Source organism: Haematobia irritans, chromosome 1 (genome assembly GCF_050003625.1).
Source record: "Haematobia irritans isolate KBUSLIRL chromosome 1, ASM5000362v1, whole genome shotgun sequence".
Classification (NCBI taxonomy): Eukaryota; Metazoa; Arthropoda; class Insecta; order Diptera; family Muscidae; genus Haematobia; species Haematobia irritans.
The window spans coordinates 261801070-261822872 of NC_134397.1; the positions used below are offsets into that span (position 1 = coordinate 261801070).

Consider the following 21803-nt stretch of genomic DNA (forward strand, 5'->3'; position numbering starts at 1 on the left):
TCCGGTTGAAATGTGGAACATGGTGTTAGAATGTGGTCTCTAACAAACACGCAAGAATTGGTCCATATCGGTCCATAATTATATATAGCTCCCATATAAACCGTTCCCCAGATTTGATCTCCGGAGCCTCTTGGAGGAGCAAAATTCATCCGATCCGGTTGAAATTTGCAACGTGGTGTTAGTATAAGGCCGCTAATATCCATGCCAAAATTCGTCCATATCAGTCTATAGTTATATATAGCCGATCCCCAATCACACAAAAGTTGGTCCATATCGGTTCATATTCATGGTTGCCACTCGAGCCAAAAATAATCTACCAAAATTTTATTTTTATAGAAAACATTGTCAAAATGTTATTTCTGTAGAAAATTTTGTAAAAATTTTATTTCTATAGAAAATTTTGTCAACATTTTATCTCTATAGAAAAATTTTTCCAAATTTTATTTCTATAGAAAATTTTGTCAAAATTTTATTTCTATAGCAAATTTTTTCCAAATTTTATTTCTATAGAAAATTTTTTTTTTCCAAATTTTACTTCTATAGAAAATGTTGTCAAAATTTTATTTTGTCAAAATTTTATTTCTATAGAAACTTTAAACTTAATTATATACGTATTTAATCGGCCTATTTTGGTTTAATATATACCACTTATGGACTATGTGGTATATATTACGGTGTTAGGAAGTTTTAAGATACCTTGCTATCGGCAAGTGTTACCGCAACCCAAGTAATTCCATTGTGGATGACAGTCTTCAGTAGAAGTTTCTACGCAATCCGTGGTGGAGGGTACATAAGCTTCGGCCTGACCGAACTTACGGCCGTATATACTTTTGTTTTTTTTTTTTTATATAATATAACCTTAATTTTACCTTCTTTTACAGCTAGGCTTCCCCAATTCATGCTTACCTGGAAATAAAAAAATAATATAAATTATTAATGATATATAAAACGAAAAAATTATACCGCTCAAAAAAAGAAATAATAAATTCAATAGATCCATAGAAAAAAATTACCTGCTCTCTACTATGGCATAATACAATGGTATTATGTCATGGTTCGGCCAATTTGCCGAAAAAAAAAATAAAATAAATCCTTTAAGACTAGCATTTGTACAGCATTTTATTTAAATACATTTTTCATTCACCACAATAAAAAAATGAATATGACCTATTCTGGACAAGTACAGAACCTCTGGTATTAAAAATGAATTTTTCGTAAAAGTGCAAAAAAATAGACATAGAAAAGGAAGCATTTAAAATAATAAATGGAAAAGGGCTAAGAAGACACATGAAATGGACAATTTGATACCCTATATCAAACTCCCATAAAAACTTACTTCAATAAAACAAAAATCGAAGCAACATATCGTAAGCTATAGAACAAAAAAACAATCTCCCATAAATTTTTACAACTTCCTATAAAAGTGGTCGTAAATGATAAAAACAAAAGCTCAGAGAGATGCAACAATATTTTTCATACAACATTGAATGCCATGAAGTTAAGATGACTTAAGTGTACCTTGAGCATGTGTATCTCGCTGATATCAGTAATAAAAGAAATTAATCCATACACCATGCAAACAGTAACAACAATTTAGTGAAGCAAAAAAGCATTTCATAAAATATGCACAAATACATCACGATATCGAATCTCATAAACATATGAGGATTTGCTAACACTAGTGAACAAAAATTTTTCAAAAAAAAAAAACAGGTTCAAGAAAATTTGTATATAAGTTTATCAAGGCGAGCTTACTACTAGTGGACCGAATAATGCTAGAAACCCAGTAAAACAAGACCATCGAAAAAAGTATTTTGGATTCCCAAATTGTAATCCGGAATTAGTGCAAACTTGGATAATTTTCAATGAATTTTATATAGACTTGTTATAGGACGGAAGAAGTTGTGTCTTGGATTTTAATTTAAATGAAGTGTAAAAAAATGGTCGAGATGCGTTTAAAAAGAAATGTTTGTGGAACAACTTAAAATTTTTTTTTTTGGTGGGAGAGCCTAAAAATAATGAGCTGCCATTTAACTTAACCTAGGCTATAACAATAATAATGTCCCTTCTTAACTCAGCCTTATTTATAAAAAATTTGTGAAATTTTCCAAAAAAAAGAAAAAATATGAACACCTTATATATTTCTATATAATATTCAATATTCTATTAAACCCATAATTTTATCTGCAAGCCAGTGTAATTGATCAGACAAATAAAACCAATACAGTACTACAAAATGCAGAACGCTCATAAACAAATTCATACATGAATACACTCATATAGATAACAAAAGTCATGCACAAAATATAAAGAGACTCCTTCCTACACACAAACACTCACACAGATAGCTCTCGTAATAGCTCACACCGGCACTTGCCACGGGGGATTAAGTTGATTTGGATAAAAATGATGGCTGTATTAAATGCACAGCAAGAGCTATATTTTTGTATGTGTGTGAGTGTAGATGTGTTTCGCATACAAAACGTGATACCCATAAAACATGATGATATGATACGACTAAGAATCCCCCTCTTATTGAGGGTTCTTTTTTATGTTCATCATCATCTCTAGTTGCGTTTCGTATGAGATGACACTTCACAAGCAAAAAAAAAAAACAAATGAAAAGTGTCACCATCTATAGCTGTTGGCTAAATGTGCATTTGCATGATAATGTCTCACTTAACACAGAGCTTAGAGTCACACATCTTTACAAAGGGAGAGAGAGAAAGAGCTAAACACAAAAAAAACTCCCCACACTGTATGTTCAAATACGCAAACACTAAATAAATACAAGATCTTTGGAATGAGTTAAAGTGTGTATGTCAGTTTCTATGTTACACCAAGCCCAACGACAACAACAAATGTATGTCACTGCTAGAGTGTTAATATTGGCAAAATAAATCTCAATTCATAGTGGCACTACTCTGAGAGTAGTAAATAATAGAATGATCCCATAAAGACATTGTTGTTGTTGTGTTGGCGACATTAACAGCCACCCTTTCATCTTTCAAATTTTCAATCTCAGCCTACATAGTATTGTCCTTGTTATAGTCGGCAACTGAGTATTTTATCATACAATGATGATGATGATAATAATGACTACACTGACAGTGTATACGAGTATGTGTTGGTTGATTTTGTTGTTGTTGTCATTGTGTCCATTCTTTGCTATTTGAGAAAAAAGTCATTGGTTGCAAATGGGGAAAATAGGTGAAGGTCGTATACAATATGTATTAATGTCGTCTCGTAGATTTTTCATATTGAGTATTCACCTCACCTCACCTCATTTCACTACCACCCCAAAATCCCCAAAGCACTGTATAACTACACCACTAACAACAACAGCAACTACTACTATGAAATCTCATGTCAACCCAAAAACCAACAAACAAATGGCAGTGAACCACTACCCCATATGTTTTACCTCAGAGACTTGGAGAGAAATGTGCACATAAAACGTATAAAAATCAGACATTTAAATGATTCTTACTGGGTGGCATTCTCGCCAAAACACTTGAAACATACACATACACTTACACATATACTTTACTTTGCATATGCATTTGGGATTGAAGTTTGCTTGACATGATTCTATTCAGCATGAAATCAATGCAAAGTAAGTGAAGACCACCACCACCACAATTTTATTACTGTAGTTATGTATGCCCTCACCGCACACTCATGCAAAAATTTATACTCGGTCATCATCAACAGAATTCATCAACAATTTAATATGCTCCAGTGCACTCTTCTCTGGATTTGCATTTGTTTATGCTCTCCATTATAAGATAAGTACTCTCGCCTATATCATACATCACAGCTCTCTTGTATGTCATCTACTTCCTCGCTCTCTCTCTCTCTCTCCCTCTCTTTCTTTATATATGAATCTCTTCCATTCGTTAACATATTAAATCAATGTCGTAGGAATACCATTCATCATTTTTTGGTGTACACAAAAGAATGAAAACAAACCGAAGCACCAAATAACCGAAATGCATATGCTTGGGAAACTTCGTAACACACTTGTTGTCGTTGTTGGGAGTAATTTTTTTTTTGCATGCCTCTTTACAAAATATTCCTAAGGGTAGTCATTGTACATGTGATGTCTAAAGATGTAAGCTTGGATGTATGTATGTATATTCAACAGAGCTTTAATATTCGATTCCATGTTAAGTATGATGAATGTAACACTCATACGCACCACTGGCCATAAACTGTTTTATGATGAATGTAAGACGCATATGCATCAATGGTCATAAACATTTTTTTTTTCTTGGCCTAACAAAAACCATAGATTTCAAGGAAATTCTTTTCACATCTTTTAAACTTTAAGGGCGTTCATTTAAGTTCGTGGATTGAGCATTTAAGGAAATATTTAGGGGATATTTTCAAAAAAAGGAATTAATGTTGGGCGAGACCACTAAATGATACCATGAATTTGCCAAAATGTATGCATCAAATTTAAGAGGTATTTATTATAAAAAAAAAATAAACTGTACTACATTTTAAGAAAATTCACACAGTGTAAAAGCTGTTATTTGTATAAAACAAAATTGAAACAAAATTTCTTATTTATAAGTTATTGTCATTTTAAAGGGAAATATTTCGTTGCGGCAAAAAACGTAACTTGATGCTTAGTTTCCGGGCACTGTGGCATGAAAATCAAACCGTATAGACTATTTGGGTATTTGAAGTTCCCAGCAAAATAAAATTGGAAGTTACTCCACAAACATTTCTTTTTAAGAGCATTGCGTGGCCACCGTGGGGCAATGGTTAGCATGCTCGCCTTGCATACACACGGTCATGGGTTCGATTCCTGCTTCGACCGAACACCAAACAGTTTTTCAACGGTGGATTATCCCACCGCTTCTCTAGTGGCTTCACTGCAATGTGGAACGCCGTTCGGACTCGGCTATAAAAATGAGGTCCCTTGTCATTGAGCTTAACATGGAATCGGGCAGCACACCAGCGTTGCCAATTTAGCTTTTTTCCCGCTAGATTTGGCTTTTTTTTTTATGACGTTTAGCGGGAAAAAAATGCATTTAGCTTTTAGCTTTTTTTCTGGCTTTTTTTCATGACCCGTTTAGCTATTGTTGGCTTTTTTATTTTCGACATGTTCCTATTGAAATATGGATAAAACTTCGTTTTTATCTAAGCCTTGCTGCCAGAATAACATTTCAAAGCTCAATTGAAACATTAATAATTATTCCAGCGATTATGCGGGCATTTTTGCAGCAAATGCACCTTGTTGTAAAGTTTTTTCCTCGTATTCATAAAAGTTATCGTAAACTTTAAATCTACTATTACCATACAAATTCCTTATATAAACTGTCAGTAAATTATTAATTTGACTCGTTTATCCTTTTTATGTTATTATAATATTCTAAAGTTATTATGATATTACTAAATTAAAATAGTAGATGTGAATTGATTTGTACACTGAAAAAATATTGTCGTGAGGCCAAAGATTTCATGTCCTTAAAATACGAACGCGAATTTTGGTTATAATAGCATTTGTGAATTTCTCTTATATAAACTTTTTTTCTCGTCCAAAAACCGATAAAGTCATTTTGTCCTCATAGTTAAGTGATTCAACTTAAAAATGGGTATCTATTCATGAAAGAAGGCTAGGGTCAATTCTAAAAAATTCTTAAAATTAATGAAATAGTCTTTAAATTTGTGGAGTTTTTGTATCTTGACCACAAACCAAAATAGCGTTCAAAAATAGAAGAGGTGTTTCAACATTTTATTTTAAAAAGCCGAGTCTGAATTTGGAAATTTAAGTTGTCGTTAGCAAGATTTTAAAAAAAGCTGAAAAAACGAATAAATTCAAATTTGACTCGGAATCAATACCAAAATCTTTAGTGTACAAAATCTTTGGAACCGAACATAGAAATAATTAAGGAAATAAAGTTTGGAATGTGGGATTATATTTTTAATAATCGAAAAATGCAATAAAAAAATTCGTAGTGATAGGATTAAAACAAATCTCCTATTTATTAATGGAATGGATTTACATTTACAAAAATTGGACAACAATAGGTTTGTTTGGGAAATTTTCGAATAAAAGTTATTCAGTATAAACTTGCAAGACAGTTAGAAAGGGGTTTTATTCTCTTGGGTAATATTAGGAGAAGGGTACACGTTCACGAATTTATCATTAATTCAGTTAAAACGAAATATATTGATATTTTCTAATGCAGTTCTATGTGACATTGTGCAATATATCGCACATTGGAGTTGTTGCTGATAATTGCAAGCTTATTGGGAAAAATGTTTTTACTAGGAAATATAAACGAAGGACTTCCAGTAAAAATTTGTGATAGTAAACAAAATGTATCGAGTACGCAAACAGAGCTAATATGACTTAGATTTTCTTACAGTCTCACAGAAATGGAATTAAAATGAATACAATTAAAATAATATGCATTTTAAGTGAAATAAAGCCTTTAAATTTGTTAAATTTCAATCAAAATGTGACTTTTGATACAAAGAAATTTAGCTTTTTTTCTAGCTATTTTTTTAATTTTTTTAGGTTTTTTTGGCTAGTTTTTTGGACAAATCTAGCGGTTTTTAGTGAAACAATTCTGGCAACGCTGCAGCACACATCGATAAGAGAGAAGTTCACCAATGTGGTGTCACAATGGACTGAATAGTCTAAGTGAGCCTGGTACATCGGGCTGCCACCTAACTTAACCTAACCTAAGAGCATCGCGTTATACTTGATCAATGTGGAACGCCGTTCGGACTCGGCTATAAAAAGGAGGTCCCTTGTCATTGAGCTTAACATGGAATTGGGCAGCACTCATCGATAAGAGAGAAGTTCACCAATGTGGTGTCACAATGGACTGAATAGTCTAAGTGAGCCTGGTACATCGGGCTGTCACCTAACTTAACCTAACCTAAGAGCATCAGGTTATACTCCATCAATTCTCTTTCCACTTCCGATGAAGTTCTTTTGGACCACTCTTAGAAATTATTGTATTTGGACGTTTAAAGTAAAAAATTTTAATTTTGGATCGTTAAATGTCTCAAAATCAAATAGAAAATCTATAAAAAAAATGAAAAAAATAATAAAAATTAAATTAAAAATTTCACCGCCGCAAATGAACGAAAGGAACTGAAAACGAATTACTTCCGTACTACGACAAGCTCAAATAAAATTCATTGGAGATTATAAATTTCCAAATTTGCACTGCTTGCCGATCACAAGCACGGTTGCCACAGTTGATAGATTTCTATCAAAAATGGTAGATTTTTTTTCTGTTTGGTAGATTGGTAGAATTTTTGACGATTTGGTAGATTTTGCAAAATATTGCTATCCAATATTTTCTCTATGGAGAGTTACATAAATTTTATATACAAACAAAATTGTTACAAATTTTTTATAGACAAAATTTCCTATAGAATTAAAATTTAGACAAAATTTTCTATAGAAATAACCTTTTGACAAAATTTCCTATGGAAATAAAATTTTAAGAAAATTTTCTATAGAAATAAAATTTTTACAAAAATTTTATCGAAATAAAAGTTTGACAAAAATCTCCTCATTTTCCTTCCTTTACAAAATTTTCTATAGAAATAAAATTTTGACACAATCTTCTATAAAAAAGTGTGATAAAATATTCTATAGAAATAAAATTTTGACAAAATTTTCTATAGAACTAAAATTTTGACAAGATTTTCTATAGGAATAAAAAGTTTACAGTATTTTCGATAGAAATAAAATTTTGATAAAATTTTCTATAGTAATAAAAAGTTTACAGTATTTTCTATAGAAATAACATTTTGACAAAATTTTCTACAGAAATAAAAAGTTGACAGAATTTTCTATAGAAATAAAATTTTGACAAAATTTTCTATAAAAATAAAATTTTGACAACATTTTCTATAGAAATAAAAATTTGACAAATTTTCTATAGAAATAAAATTTTGATAAAATTTTCTATAGAAATAAAATGTTGACAAAATTTTCTATAGAAATAAAATTTTAACAAAATTTTCTATAGGAATACAATTTTAACAAAATCTTCTATAGAAATAAAATTTTTACAAAAATTTTATCGAAATAAAAGTTTGACAAAAATCTCCTCATTTTCCTTCCTTTACAAAAATTTCTATAGAAACAAAATTTTGACAAAATTTTCTATAAAAAAAATGTGATAAAATATTCTATAGAAATAAAATTTTGACAAAATTTTCTATAGAAATAAAATTTTGACAAGATTTTCTATAGAAATAAAATTTTTGACAAAATTTTCTATAGAATTAAAATTTAGACAAAATTTTCTATAGAAATAACCTTTTGACAAAATTTCCTATAGAAATAAAATTTTAACAAAATTTTCTATAGAAATAAGATTTTTACAAAAATTTTATCGAAATAAAATTTTGACAAAAATCTCCTCATTTTCCTTCCTTTACAAAATTTTCTATAGAAATAAAATTTTGACAAAATTTTCTATAAAAACAAAATGTGATAAAATATTCTATAGAAATAAAATTTTGACAAAATTTTCTATAGAAATATAATTTTGACAAAATTTTCTATAGAAATTAAATTTTGATAAAATTTCCTATAGAAATTAAATTTTAAGAAATTTTTCTATGGAATATAAAGTTGACAGAATTTTCTATAGAAATAAAATTTTGATAAAATTTTCTATAGGAATAAAAAGTTTACAGAATTTTCTATAGAAATAAAATTTTGACAAAATTTTCTACAGAAATAAAAAGTTGACAGAATTTTCTATAGAAATAAAATTTTGACAAAATTTTCTACAGAAATAAAAAGTTGATAGAATTTTCTATGGAAATAAAATTTTGACAAAATTTTCTATAGAAATAAAATTTTAAGAAAATTTTCTATAGAATATAAAGTTGACAGAATTTTCTATAGAAATAAAATTTTGATAAAATTTTCTATCGAAATAAAATTTTGACAAAATTTCTATAGAAATAAAATTTTTACAACATTTTCTATAGAAATAAAATTTTGACAAAATTCCTATAGAAATAAAATTTTGATAAAATTTTCTATAGAAATAAAATGTTGACAAAATTTTCTATAGAAATTAAATTTTAAGAAAATTTTCTATAGAAATTAAATTTTAAGAAAATATTCTATAGAATATAAAGTTGACAGAATTTTCTATAGAAATAAAATTTTGATAAAATTTTCTATAGAAATAAAAAGTTTACAGAATTTTCTATAGACATAACATTTTGACGAAATTTTCTATAGAAATAAAAATTTGACAAAATTTTCTATAAAAATAAAATTTTGATAAAATTTTCTATAGAAATAAAATTTTGACAAAATTTTCTATAGAATCAAAATTTTGACAAAATTTTCTATAGAAATAAAATGTTGACAAAATTTTCTATAGAAATAAAATTTTCTATAAAAATAAAATTTTGATAAAATTTTCTATAGAAATAAAATTTTGACAAAATTTTCTATATAAATAAACTATGGAAAATTTTTTATATATAATAAAAAGTTGACAGAATTTTCTATAAAAATAAAATTTTGACAGAATTTTCTATAGAAATAAATGGAAATTTTCACCATACCATCGATAAGCAATGGTTCTTGACGGAGCTTCTTTGCCAAAAATTGAATTAAGTTTATCGATACACTGTTTGTGAGTTAATCCATGTCGATAGTTGTAAAAAAATTAATTTCATTTTTTTGCCGAGATAAATCTTTTAAGATGCTGTAAACAACACAAATAGTCAAACTTTACGATAGATCTGTCAGTTGGCAGATTGCAACACTAGGGTTACCCAATTCCGAAATATAAAAGGCAACCCTCGTATTAATAAAAGGTTTTCTCTCGCATATGATCACAAATATCTGTATACGGAAAGATATTTTTGTCTTTAATCATGAAATTAACTGATGCAATTAAGTTTTATGTGCAATTTATTCAAACATAGAAATTATAGCATTAATTGATTCAATTATTTTTGTGACATTTTTAATGGAAATTTGTGTAAAATTTGTTTTATTGTATTAAAAAAGTAAGTATATTCCATACGGTTTCAGTTGAATTAAAAAAGTTTATTTTGAATTGTAAAAGGTTTCATTTGATTTGAAGTGAAAATGCCATAAATTAACCTCTTACAATAGTTGAAATATAGTTGCTAAGGAAAAAAAATAAGTAGTCTCAAGACTTATTTGGATGAGACCTAACAACATTTATCTTTAAACAATACGCAAACACACAAAAAACTCATAAAATCACTGTTGTTACCAGCAATTTAATAATACAGTCTCAAAAGATAAGCGTCTTAATGGGCATTTTATCTATCTTTATAATGTCCATGTTTATACTGAATGGCCTAAACAGTCGTCATAACTTTGAATAATTCATATAAATGAAAATTTTGAAGAAAAACAATAACAACCACCACTACAACAACAACAAATCCCCAACGATGTTATAATACGAAGTCATAGCCAACCATACCAACAAAGCTCTCACAGACAGCTATGACAGTTAACATCGTCTCCATGCCAAACTTTCATGTAAATACAAACGAAACCCGAAAACATATATTCACACACAGCGCGAGATATTCTCTCACCCCACTTTGAGATTGACTTAAATGGGTGACTTGAATATTTTGTAGTTCGGTATAATGGTATTGGTGGCATTTTCTCGTACTGTAGTAGTCCATGCCAATCTCCCGATGATGGTGTTGATGACGATGACAACGAGGCCGATGACGACGATGATATTTGTAATTGTTGTTGTTGTTGTGTTTGTTGACTAATTTCCATGAAAGCAGACTCAAGAAGAGTTATACCCAGTAGTCGAAAGTATTTGGCATGGGTCACAGTAAAATCAAGAGTAGGGCGACGCCATATGTTTTTCTAGAACACCAAGCATCAGCATCAGAGTCGGCAGTTTTCATACAAACAAACATTCGTCGTAAAACATAAACAAGAACATCCAACAACTACTATGACGATGCGATGAGAGCATAAATACAATAACAATAACAACAACAATAAGATGAATGAGAATGGGGCCTCCACACACTACCATAGTATTTTGTAGCCTATTTATTCCCTCAAACAAATTTGTGGAGTATTATCATGGCATGGGCCTACGTACATACATGGCTCCCTATGTTGTTACAAACTTTGTTATTTATGAATGTTCTCTATATATATCATATATCTATGTGTGTGTGTGTGTTTGAGCATAAGGATATAAATTGGTGTGAGAGATATTTTATGTTTATGTTTTGAGTTGAGAGTATGGGAAGATATATAAAATGTCATATAATTTCAGGGCAATAATAAAAAGAAAAAAAACACATAAAACTATTGTTGTTTAACTCGTTTTCATATAGTCAGCGATAAAAATGGTTAGCCGTTAGAATTTTAATATAATTTTTATTGGCACCACACACAGTGGTTTAGATAGGATAGCAGAATACTTTCGGACAATTGCAAATGCCTGTTTAAAAATTCCATACAAAAAACTATGGCACTAAAGCCAATTTACCTTTATTTTAATTTATGAAAAGTTTTATACAAATGAAACATAAAATGGCACACTAATTTCGAATTTCGCAAAAAGCAGTTAGAATCTCCTGAAAATTTGAGTATTTTACTAAAAATTTTATCCATCTCGAACTTCGTATGCAGTTAAAGAAAGAAAAAAATATCGTCATGTTGCCAAAGATTTCACGTCCTTAAAATTCGAATGCGATTTTAATTAGCATAGAAGACATATTTTCCTTGTCCATAAGTCGAGTTATACATACTCAGAACGTTTTAACATACAAGTCCTATTTGTGTTGTAAATAGCAACAACGGAAAATTCTTATCGCCAAAAAAATTAAATTAAATCGTGAACATTTTCGCGCGATTATTTTTTACAATTTTCCACGTAGATTAACTCAACAACAGTACAACGATGAACTTTACTTAATTTTAATTTAGTATGGAGAATTCAACCAAGATCGTGGTTTACTCCAAGACCAATTTCGTAAAGGTCGTATGAATTATCAATTGTTGTTCCGGAAACCATTGATGCTGTGTGTGGGATTGAGACAATCTTATCCATTAGTGAGACCACCGCGCAGTCAATATTGCATGAACATTTGACAATAAAAAAAATTATTCGTGTTGTGGGATCCATACAATTTTTCAATCGTTCAAAAAACGACACGTGTCGAAATGACTGTTTCAAAAATACGATGGCGGTGCTTCAAAACACGACTATGACATCGTTACAGGTGATGAATCGTGGATTTACGCGCATGAGCCCAAAAGTAAACACCAGTCAAATGTATGGGTGGATTTATGCGTATGAGCCCAAAAGTAAACACCAGTCAAAAAGAGCCAAATCCAACAAAAGTTGCTCGCACACGAAGAACTTCCAAATGATCGCATTTTTTCGGAAAGTCATATTCGTAGCAATAGAACAACACAGAGTGGTAAACAATCATTTGATGACCACTTGTCTTCCAAGAAATCGGGAAAATCAACCGCCGAAGACGAATCACTCTTCACCAAGATAATGCGAGCTCTCTCACATATTCGGCTCAAACAACTGCATTTTGAGCACTCAAAACATCGATTTAATGACTCATCTGCCATATATGTTAGTTCTGACTTGGCACCATATGACTTATTTTTATTTGCGCACGTAAAAACTAAAATGAGAGGTAAATTTTTTTCGACACCTGAAGAATCCTCAGTTAAAATTTTCTAAAATTAACCTCAACCAGCAACGATTATGAAGTTCATCCGTGGTTAGGTTAGGTGGCAGCCCGATGTATCAGGCTCACTTAGACTATTCAATCCATTGTGATGCCACATTGATGAACTTCTCTCTTATCACTGAGTGCTGCCCGATTCCATGTTAAGCTCACTGACAAGGGACCTCCTTTTTATGGCCGAGTCTGAACGGCGTTCCATATTGCAGTGAAACCACTTAGAGAAGCTTTGAAACCCTCCGAAATGTCACCAGCATTACTGAGGTGGTATAATCCACCGCTGAAAAACTTTTTGGTGTTCGGTCGAAGCAGGAATCGAACCCACGACCTTGTGTATGCAAGGCGGGCATGCTAACCATAGCACCACGGTGGACGTTTAAAGATGAGCCAAATCTTTCATATTAGGTTAATGTTTTCATTCAGTGCTTCAACACTAACGGCAATTTTCGAGACTGGCAGTTGCCAGTAAAAGTAATGACACATATAAGGTGGTGCAACACATTCTATAGGATTTTTCAACAGATATTATTAAGAATAATCCGTATTTCGGTAGCTATTATTTTTCTCAATTTTATTCTTTTTACTGTGTGGTAGATTGGTAGAATTCTTGATATTTTGGTAGATTTTTTTCTTCTTCAACTAAGATGTTTTAATACCATTTTGACAAAATTTTCCATATAAATAAAATTTTGACAAAATTTTCCATATAAGTAAAATTTTGACAAAATTATCTATAGAAATATTTTTTTTTCCATATAAATAAAATTTTGATAAAATTTTCTATATAAATAAAATTTGATAAAATTTTGACAAAATTTCTTTAGAAATAAAATATTGACAATTTTCTATCAAAATAAAATTTTGACAAAATTTCAATAGAAATAAAATTTTTAACAAAACTTTCCATAGAAATAATTTTTTAACAAAATAAAATTTTGAAAAATTTTCTATAGAAATAAAATTTTGAAATTTTTTTTTTGGAAATAAAATTTTGACAAAATCTTCTACAAAAACACAAGTTTTATTTTCTATAAAAATCAAATAGATTGGTAGAATTCTTGATATTTTGGTAGATTTTTTTCTTCTTCAACTAAGATGTTCTTTAATTTTTAATACTATTTTGAAAAAAATTTCCATAGAAATAAATTTTTGAAAAAATTTTCTATAGAAATAAATTTTCGACAAAATTGTCTATAGATTTTTTTTCTATAGAAATAAAATTTTGACAAAATTTCAATAGAAATAAAATTTTGACCAAATTTTCTATAGAAATAAAATTTTGACAAATTTTCTAAAGAAAAAAAAATTCACAAAATCTCTTCTATAAAAATAAAATTTTTATTTTCTATAAGAATAAAATAGATTGGTAGAATTCTTGATATTTTGGTAGATTTTTTTCTTCTTCAACTAAGATGTTTTAACACTTTTGACAAAATGTTCCATAGAAATAAATTTTTGACAAAATTTCCATATAAATAAAATTTTGACAAAATTATCTATAGAAATATTTTTTTATATATAATAAAAATTTTGATAAAATTTTCTATATAAATAAAATTTGATAAAATTTACTATAGAAATAAAATTTTGACAAAATTTCTATAGAAATAAAATTTTGACAAAATTTCTATAGAAATAAAATGTTGACAAAATTTCTATAGAAATAAAATATTGACAAAATTTTCTATCAAAATAAAATTTTGACAAAATTTCAATAGAAATAAAATTTTGACAAAATTTTCTATAGAAAAATTTTCTATCAAAATAAAATTTTGACAAAATTTCAATAGAAATAAAATTTTGACAAAATTTTATATAGAAATAAAATTTTGACAAATTTTCTATAGAAATAAAATTTTGACAAAATCTTCTATAAAAATAAAATTATTGTTTTCTATTAAAATAAAATAGATTGGTAGATTTCTTAATATTTTGATAATTTTTTTTTTCTTTTCCAACTATGATGTTCTTTAATTTTTAATACTATTTTGACAAAATTTTCTATAGAAATAAATTTTTGACAAAATAATCTATAGAAATATTTTTTTCTATAGAAATAAAAATTTGACAAAATTTCTATAGAAATAAAATATTGACAAAATTTTCTATCAAAATAAACTTTTGACAAAATTTCAATAGAAATAAAATTTTGACAAATTTTTCTATAGAAATAAAATTTTGACAAATTTTCTATTGAAATAAAATTTTGACAAAATCTTCTATAAAAATAAAATTTTTATTTTTTATGAAAAAAAAATTTTTATTTTTTATGAAAATAAAATTTTCTATAAAAATAAAATAGATTGGTAGAATTCTTGATATTTTGGTAGATTTTTTTCTTCTTTAACTAATATGTTCTTTAATTTTTAATACTGTTTTGAAAAAATTTCCAATAGAAATAAATTTTTAACAAAATTTTCCATAGAAATACATTTTTAACCAAATTTTCCATAATTTTCTATAGAAATAAAATTTTGAAAAATTTTCTATAGAAATAATATTTTGACAAATTTTCTATAGAAATAAAATTTTGACAAAATCTTCTATAAAAATAAAATTTTTATTTTCTATAAAAATCAAGGAGAGTGGTAGAATTCTTGATATTTTAGTAGATTTTTTCTTCTTCAACTAAGATGTTCTTTAATTTTTAATACTATTTTGAAAAGAATTTCCATAGAAATACATTTTTGAAAAAATTTTCTATAGAAATAAATTTTTGACAAAATTGTCTATAGATTTTTTTTTTTTGTCTATAGAAATAAAATTTTGACAAAATTTTCTATAGAAATAACATTTTGAACAATTTTCTATGGAAATAAAATTTTGACAAAATCTTCTATCGAAATAAAATTTTTAGTTTCTGTAAAAATAAAATAGATTGGTAGAATTCTTGATATTTTGGTAGATTTTTTTCTTCTTCAGCTAAGATGTTCATTAATTTTTAATACTATTTTGAAAAAATTTTCCATTGAAATAAATTTTTGACAAAATTTTCCATATAAATAAAATTTTGACAAAATTGTATATAGAAATATTTTTTTCTATATATAAATAAAATTTTGACAAAATTTTTTATAAAAATAAAACTTTGACAAAATTTTCTATAGAAATAAATTTTTGACAAAATGTTCTATAGCAATGAAATTTTGACAAAATTTTCTATAGAAATGAAATTTTGACAAAATTTTCTATAAAAAAAAATTGGACAAAATTTTCTTTAGAAATAAACTTTTCACAAAATTTTCTATAGAAATAAAATTTTGACGAAATTTTCTATAGAAATAAAATATTGACAAAATTTTCTATCAAAATAAAATTTTGACAAAATTTTCTACAAAAATAAAATTTTGAAAAAATTTTCTTCAAAATAAACTTTTGAAAAAAATTTTCTTCCAAATAAAACTTTTTTAAATTCGGTAGATATTTGGTAAAACTTCTTCAAATTTTTGTAAATAATTTTTGGCACGAGTGGAAACCGTGCTTGAAACCCCCATTAAATGTTGTTCAGAATCCTCTCGATGTGACATGTTACTGTTTGCCACAAATTCAACGAAACCTTTTCTTTTTCGAGGAAAGATTCCGGAACGTAATCTGATTAATATTGGGCACCCAATTCTTGTGATTTAACACCTTGCGATATCTTTCTTTAGAAACACGTTAAAGATGATTATACTGTTGGCTTAGAAACAGCTCTGAGTCATTTGTATAAATTCAAATATAGAATTCCTGAGCACTGCCTAGCTAGAGTTTATTAGAGTTCTCTCAAATAAACTTTCTTTTCTTTACAAAAACCAAAAATAATAAAATTAATTATAGTGAAATTAAATTAAACATTTTATACAAATCGTCAGCTTTGAAATATCTTGCAATGTGCAATCACACTGTACACCAAAGTCGGTGGGTTGATAACAACATGATGATGGTGGTTAGAACGATGGAGAATTGATGATGATGATGATGATGTTGTTGTTGATATCCTCTTGGTGCGTTTTTAGTTTAAGGCTACTACTTCCATTACCACTACCAACCATAAAACGAAGAAAAGGATGAGTTTACACATTTTGTATAGTCGACCCATTAACAGCAGTTAACCACTATGAAAATAATGCTGCGATGCTGCTGCTGCTGCTGCTACTGCAGATGATTATAGTGATGCTGTGGGGTTACAGCATATGCCCCAAAATTACATTTTGCTGATGTGTAGTAGTTCACCATTAATTGCTTTGTTTTTGTTACACATTCGTTTTTATAATACAAACATACAGAATTCCTTCTCTATAAGGCTCTTCTCTCTCTGTAATTTTTCTCTCATTCTCTCTCCCTCCCCCTCTCCCTCTCTCTCGATTTTAAAATCCTTAACATTTGATTCTCATAAAACTCTCTATACTCAGAGCATAAGTTCTCAAAACAGCATCTCACTAAAGTCATCTAAATATTTCTACCACTCTCTCTCTCTGTATCCCTCTTGAAAATAATATTTATTCTTCTCTTGTGATGGTCTTTTGTTTGTTATGCTTTTATTTGTCATGGTGTTACCACCTGTTTCCACTTGTCAAATTAACTTTTCTTTTATTTTCTCAATAGTTGACATTTCGTAGCATCCTTTTCATTCTTTCTCCAATTTTCTTTGATTTGTTTGACTTTCCTTTTTCATATTTACTTCGTTGTCTTCGTTTCTCACCTTTTGTTTTGTATGCTGTTTTGGTTATACATCACTGGTTATTTGTGTTACTTGAGTCTTGTATACATTGTTTACAATTTCTCTTTTATGACTATTTTCTTTAAAATTTGTTTAATTTTTCTTTTAATAAAATAACGCACACACACATATGCAAGATTTAATATAAATATTTTTTATTTCCATTTTATAGTTAATAAAATTGATTTCCTGAAAATCTTTATGGGTCGTAAAAACAACAATGATTGATTTGTTTTTAATTGAAAATATTGATGAAAATTCTTAATTCTATGAATATTATCTGTCTGAAACTATTTTCATGAAGATTGAGTGAAGGTGGGAGATAAGCGAAAAATTTAGAATTAATAAATTTTCCTCGAACTGCTATATAAAGAACATTTTGGACGACAAGTCAATAGACAATAGGTAAAGATTTTTGATACGCTCTCACCATGGAGTTTGTGGGTAAACAGTAGATGTGTGTACGTGAGTTATATTTCAATCACGTATACTCACGGAAAGATTTTATTGAGGCCAATCGCACTATCACGTAAAGCAAATCCGCACTCACGCACGAAAAAAGTTTTACAGACTCAAACTCACGCTCTCGAAATCTCTCGTGACTTACGACAAAACTTGTGACATACAAAAAAATCACTTCATTCTAGAAGTGAGTTGAGTCGTATGTTACGTTTGACCTTGGGGAGCCACAGTGGTGCAATGGTTAGTTTGCCTTGCATACATAGGATCGTGGGTTCAAACCCAGTTTTAACAAAACATCAAAAATGTCACCAGTCAATACTTTTTTACAACATTTTCCCGATAATATTCGGCATTTATTTTGACTTACAGTAGATGAATACCGTCAACCCTCTAATGCCCAATCCCGCCTTTAGGCGGGATTGGGCATAAATAAATGAATAATAAATGAATAAATAATGAAGCTTTCAGACAACAACAATGGGTAAAAAAAAAGAAAACGTAGTTGAAACTCTTCAAGAGACTTTGCAGCTTATACTGAATTTTACGGCACAAAATTTTCTTTTTTAGTTTTCTTGCTTTTGTGTCGTTAACATTAAATATTTAATCAGCTGGCGAAAAAATTGGAGCATTAGAGGGTTAAGACGGCCTACACCATTACCATTGGAAGCTACCTTGGTGCAATGGTTTAAAAGCCCCCCCCCCCCTAGCATATGAAGGATCGCGGTTCCAATCCCAGCCAACGACCAAAAAGCTTTTCATCGGTGATTTATTCCCGCTCAGTAATGCTGGTGATATTTCTGAGTATTTCAAAGCGCTTCTCTAAGTGGCTTCACCGCGATATGAAACATCATTAGGACCCAGCTATAAAAGAGAGTACCCATTTCATTAAGTTATAGATACAATCGGGGAGCTTTCATTGCATTAACCTACCATAGATGGTGTTTTAGTTCTGGTGACCAAATGAATGTGTATTTGGTGCATTGGTGAGTTCTGGCACTTTTTTAAACTTCAGTGGCGTGAATTTCGATCAAATCTAACTTTCGGATCATTTCTACAAGTATCAGTTTAATAAGCAATGGAAATAAAAACAAAAGATTTATCCACATTTAAATATTGATGAGCTCTAACAATATCCACTTTTGCTTTTGGAAAATTTTCTATAAAATAAAATTTTGAAAAAATTTCCTATTGAAATAAAATTTTGGCAAAATTTTCTATAGAAATAAAATATTGACAGCATTTTTTTATAGAAATAAAATTTTCTACAGAAATGAAATTTTGACAATTTTTTTTATAGAAATAAAATTTTGACAAAATTTTCTATAGAAATGAAATTTTGACAATTTTTTATAGAACTAAAATGTTGGCAAAATTTTTTATAGAAATAAAATGTTGACAAAATTTTCTAAAGGAACTAATATTGTGACAACATTTACTATAGAAGTAAAATCTTGATAAATATTTCTATAGAAATAAAATTATTACAATATTTTCTATATAGAAATAAAATTTGGACAATATTTTCTATAGAAATAAAAATGTTGACAAAATTTTCTATAGAAATAAAATTTGGACAATATTTTCTATAGAAATAAAATCTTGACAACATTTACTATAGAAATAAAATTTTTGACACAATTTTCTATAGAAATAAAATTTTGCCAAAATTTTTTATAGAAATAAAATTTTGACAAAATTTTCTGTAGAAATAAACTTTTGACAAAGTTCTCTATAGAAATAACATTTTGACAAAATTTCCTATAGAAATAAAATTTTGACAAAATATTGTATAGAAATAAAAATTTTGACAAAATTTTCTCTATAACTAAAATTTTAACAAAATTGTCCATAGAAATAAAATTTTTACAAAAATTTCTATAGAAATAAAATTTTGACAAAATTTGCTATAGAAATAAAATGTTGACAATATTTTCTATAGAAATAAAATCTTGACAACATTTACTATGAAGATAAAATTTTTGATAAAATTATATGTAGAAATAAACTTTTGACAAAGTTCTCTATAGAAATAAAATTTTGACAAAATTTCCTATAGAAATAAAATTTTGTCAAAAATATCTATAGAAATAAAATTTTGAAAAAATTTTCTATAGAAATAATATATTAGACAAAATTTTCTATAGAAATAAAATTTTGACAAAATTTTCTGTAGAAATAATATTTCGAAAAAAGTTTCTATACAAATGAAATCTCGACGAAATTTTCTATAGAACTAAAATGTTAATAAATTTTTTTAGAAATAAAATTTTGACAAAATTTTCTATAGAAATAAAAATTTAGACAAAATTTTCTATAGAAATAAAATTTGGACAATATTTTCTACAGAAATAAAATCTTGACAACATTTACTATAGAAATAAAAATTTTTTGACAAAATTTTCTATAGAAATAAAATTTTGGCAAAATTTTTTATAGAAATAAAATTTTGACAAAATTTTCTGTAGAAATAAACTTTTGACAAAGTTCTCTATAAAAATAAAATTTTTACAAAATTTCCTATAGAAATAAAATTTTATCAAAGTAATCTATAGAAATAATAACGTTGACAAAATTGTCTATAGAAATAAAATTTTGGCAAAAATTTTCTATAGAAATAATATTTTGACAAAAGTTTCTATAAAAATAAAATCTTGACGATATTTTCTATAGAACTAAAATTTTAATAAAATTTTTTAGAAATAAAATTTTTAGAAAATTTTTGTAAAAAAAAAATTTACAAAAATTTCTATAGAAATAAAATTTTGACAAAATTTTCTATAGAAATAAAATTTTGACAAAATTTTCTATAGAACTAAAATTTTAACAAAATTTTCTAGAAATAACATTTTGACAACATTTTCTATAGAAATTAAATTTCAATAAAATTTTCTATAGATCTGAAATTTTTACAAAAACTTTTCTATAGAAATACATTTTTGACAAAATTTTCTATAGATCTAAAATTTTGACCAAAACTTTTCTATAGAAATAAAAATTTGACAAAATTTTGTATAGAAAAAAAAATTTGAGACATTTTTCTATAGAATTAAAATTTTGACCAAATTTTCTATATGAATAAAATTTTTTCTATAGAAATAAAATTTGGACAACATTTTCTATAGAAATAAAATTTTGCCAAGATCTTTTATAGAAATAAAATTTTGACAAAATCTTGTATAGAAATAAAATTTTGACAAAATTTTCTACAAAAATAAGATTTTGACAAAATTTTCTATATAAACAAAATGTTGACAAAATTTTCTATAGAAATAAAAATTTTGACAACATTTTTAGAGATCCCAAATTTTGACAAAATTATAGAAAATTTTGACAAAATTTTCTATAGAAATAAAATTTTGACAAAATTTTCTATAGAAATAAAATTTTGACAAAATTTTCTGTAGAAATAAAATATTGAGAAAATTTTCTATAGAAATAAAATTTTGAGAAAATTTTCTGTAGAATTAAAATTTTGACAAAATTTTCTGTAGAAATAAACTTTTGACAAAGTTCTCTATAACAAAAAAAATTTTGACAATATTTCCTATAGAAATAAAATTTTGACAAAATATTCTATAGAAATAATAATTTTGACAAAATTTCCTATAGAAATATAATTTTGACAAAATTTTCTATAGAAATAAAATTTTGACAAAATTTTCTATAGAAATAAAATATTGACAAAAGCTTCTATAAAAACAAAATCTTGACGAAATTTTCTATAGAACAAAAATTTTAATAAAATTTTTTAGAAATAAAATTTTGACAAAATTTTCTAAAGAAATAAAAATTTTGACAAAATTTTCTGTAGAACTAAAATTTTAACAAAATTTTCCATAGAAATAAAATTTTTACAAAAATTTCTATATAAATAAAATGTTGACAAAATTTTCTATACAAA

The 21803-nt window shown here is 27.2% G+C and overlaps 2 protein-coding genes across 5 annotated transcripts in view; both read right to left on the reverse strand.

Annotated features, from left to right (window-relative positions):
• LOC142235999 (uncharacterized) overlaps nucleotides 1-11057 on the reverse strand; it is a 69164-nt gene extending 58107 nt beyond the window's left edge. Inside the window, exons 1-5 of the mRNA XM_075307250.1 lie at nucleotides 10926-11057; nucleotides 10594-10882; nucleotides 3077-3168; nucleotides 2480-2593; nucleotides 870-906 (exon numbers count right to left, since the gene is read on the reverse strand). Of these exons, the coding sequence (XP_075163365.1) occupies nucleotides 870-906; nucleotides 2480-2593; nucleotides 3077-3168; nucleotides 10594-10882; nucleotides 10926-11057 (664 nt within the window). The remainder of the gene's footprint in view (nucleotides 1-869; nucleotides 907-2479; nucleotides 2594-3076; nucleotides 3169-10593; nucleotides 10883-10925) is intronic.
• Nucleotides 1-21803, reverse strand: part of LOC142221654 (uncharacterized) — a 281060-nt gene that overhangs the window by 229417 nt on the left and 29840 nt on the right. The gene's annotated exons all lie outside the window — the stretch shown is intronic.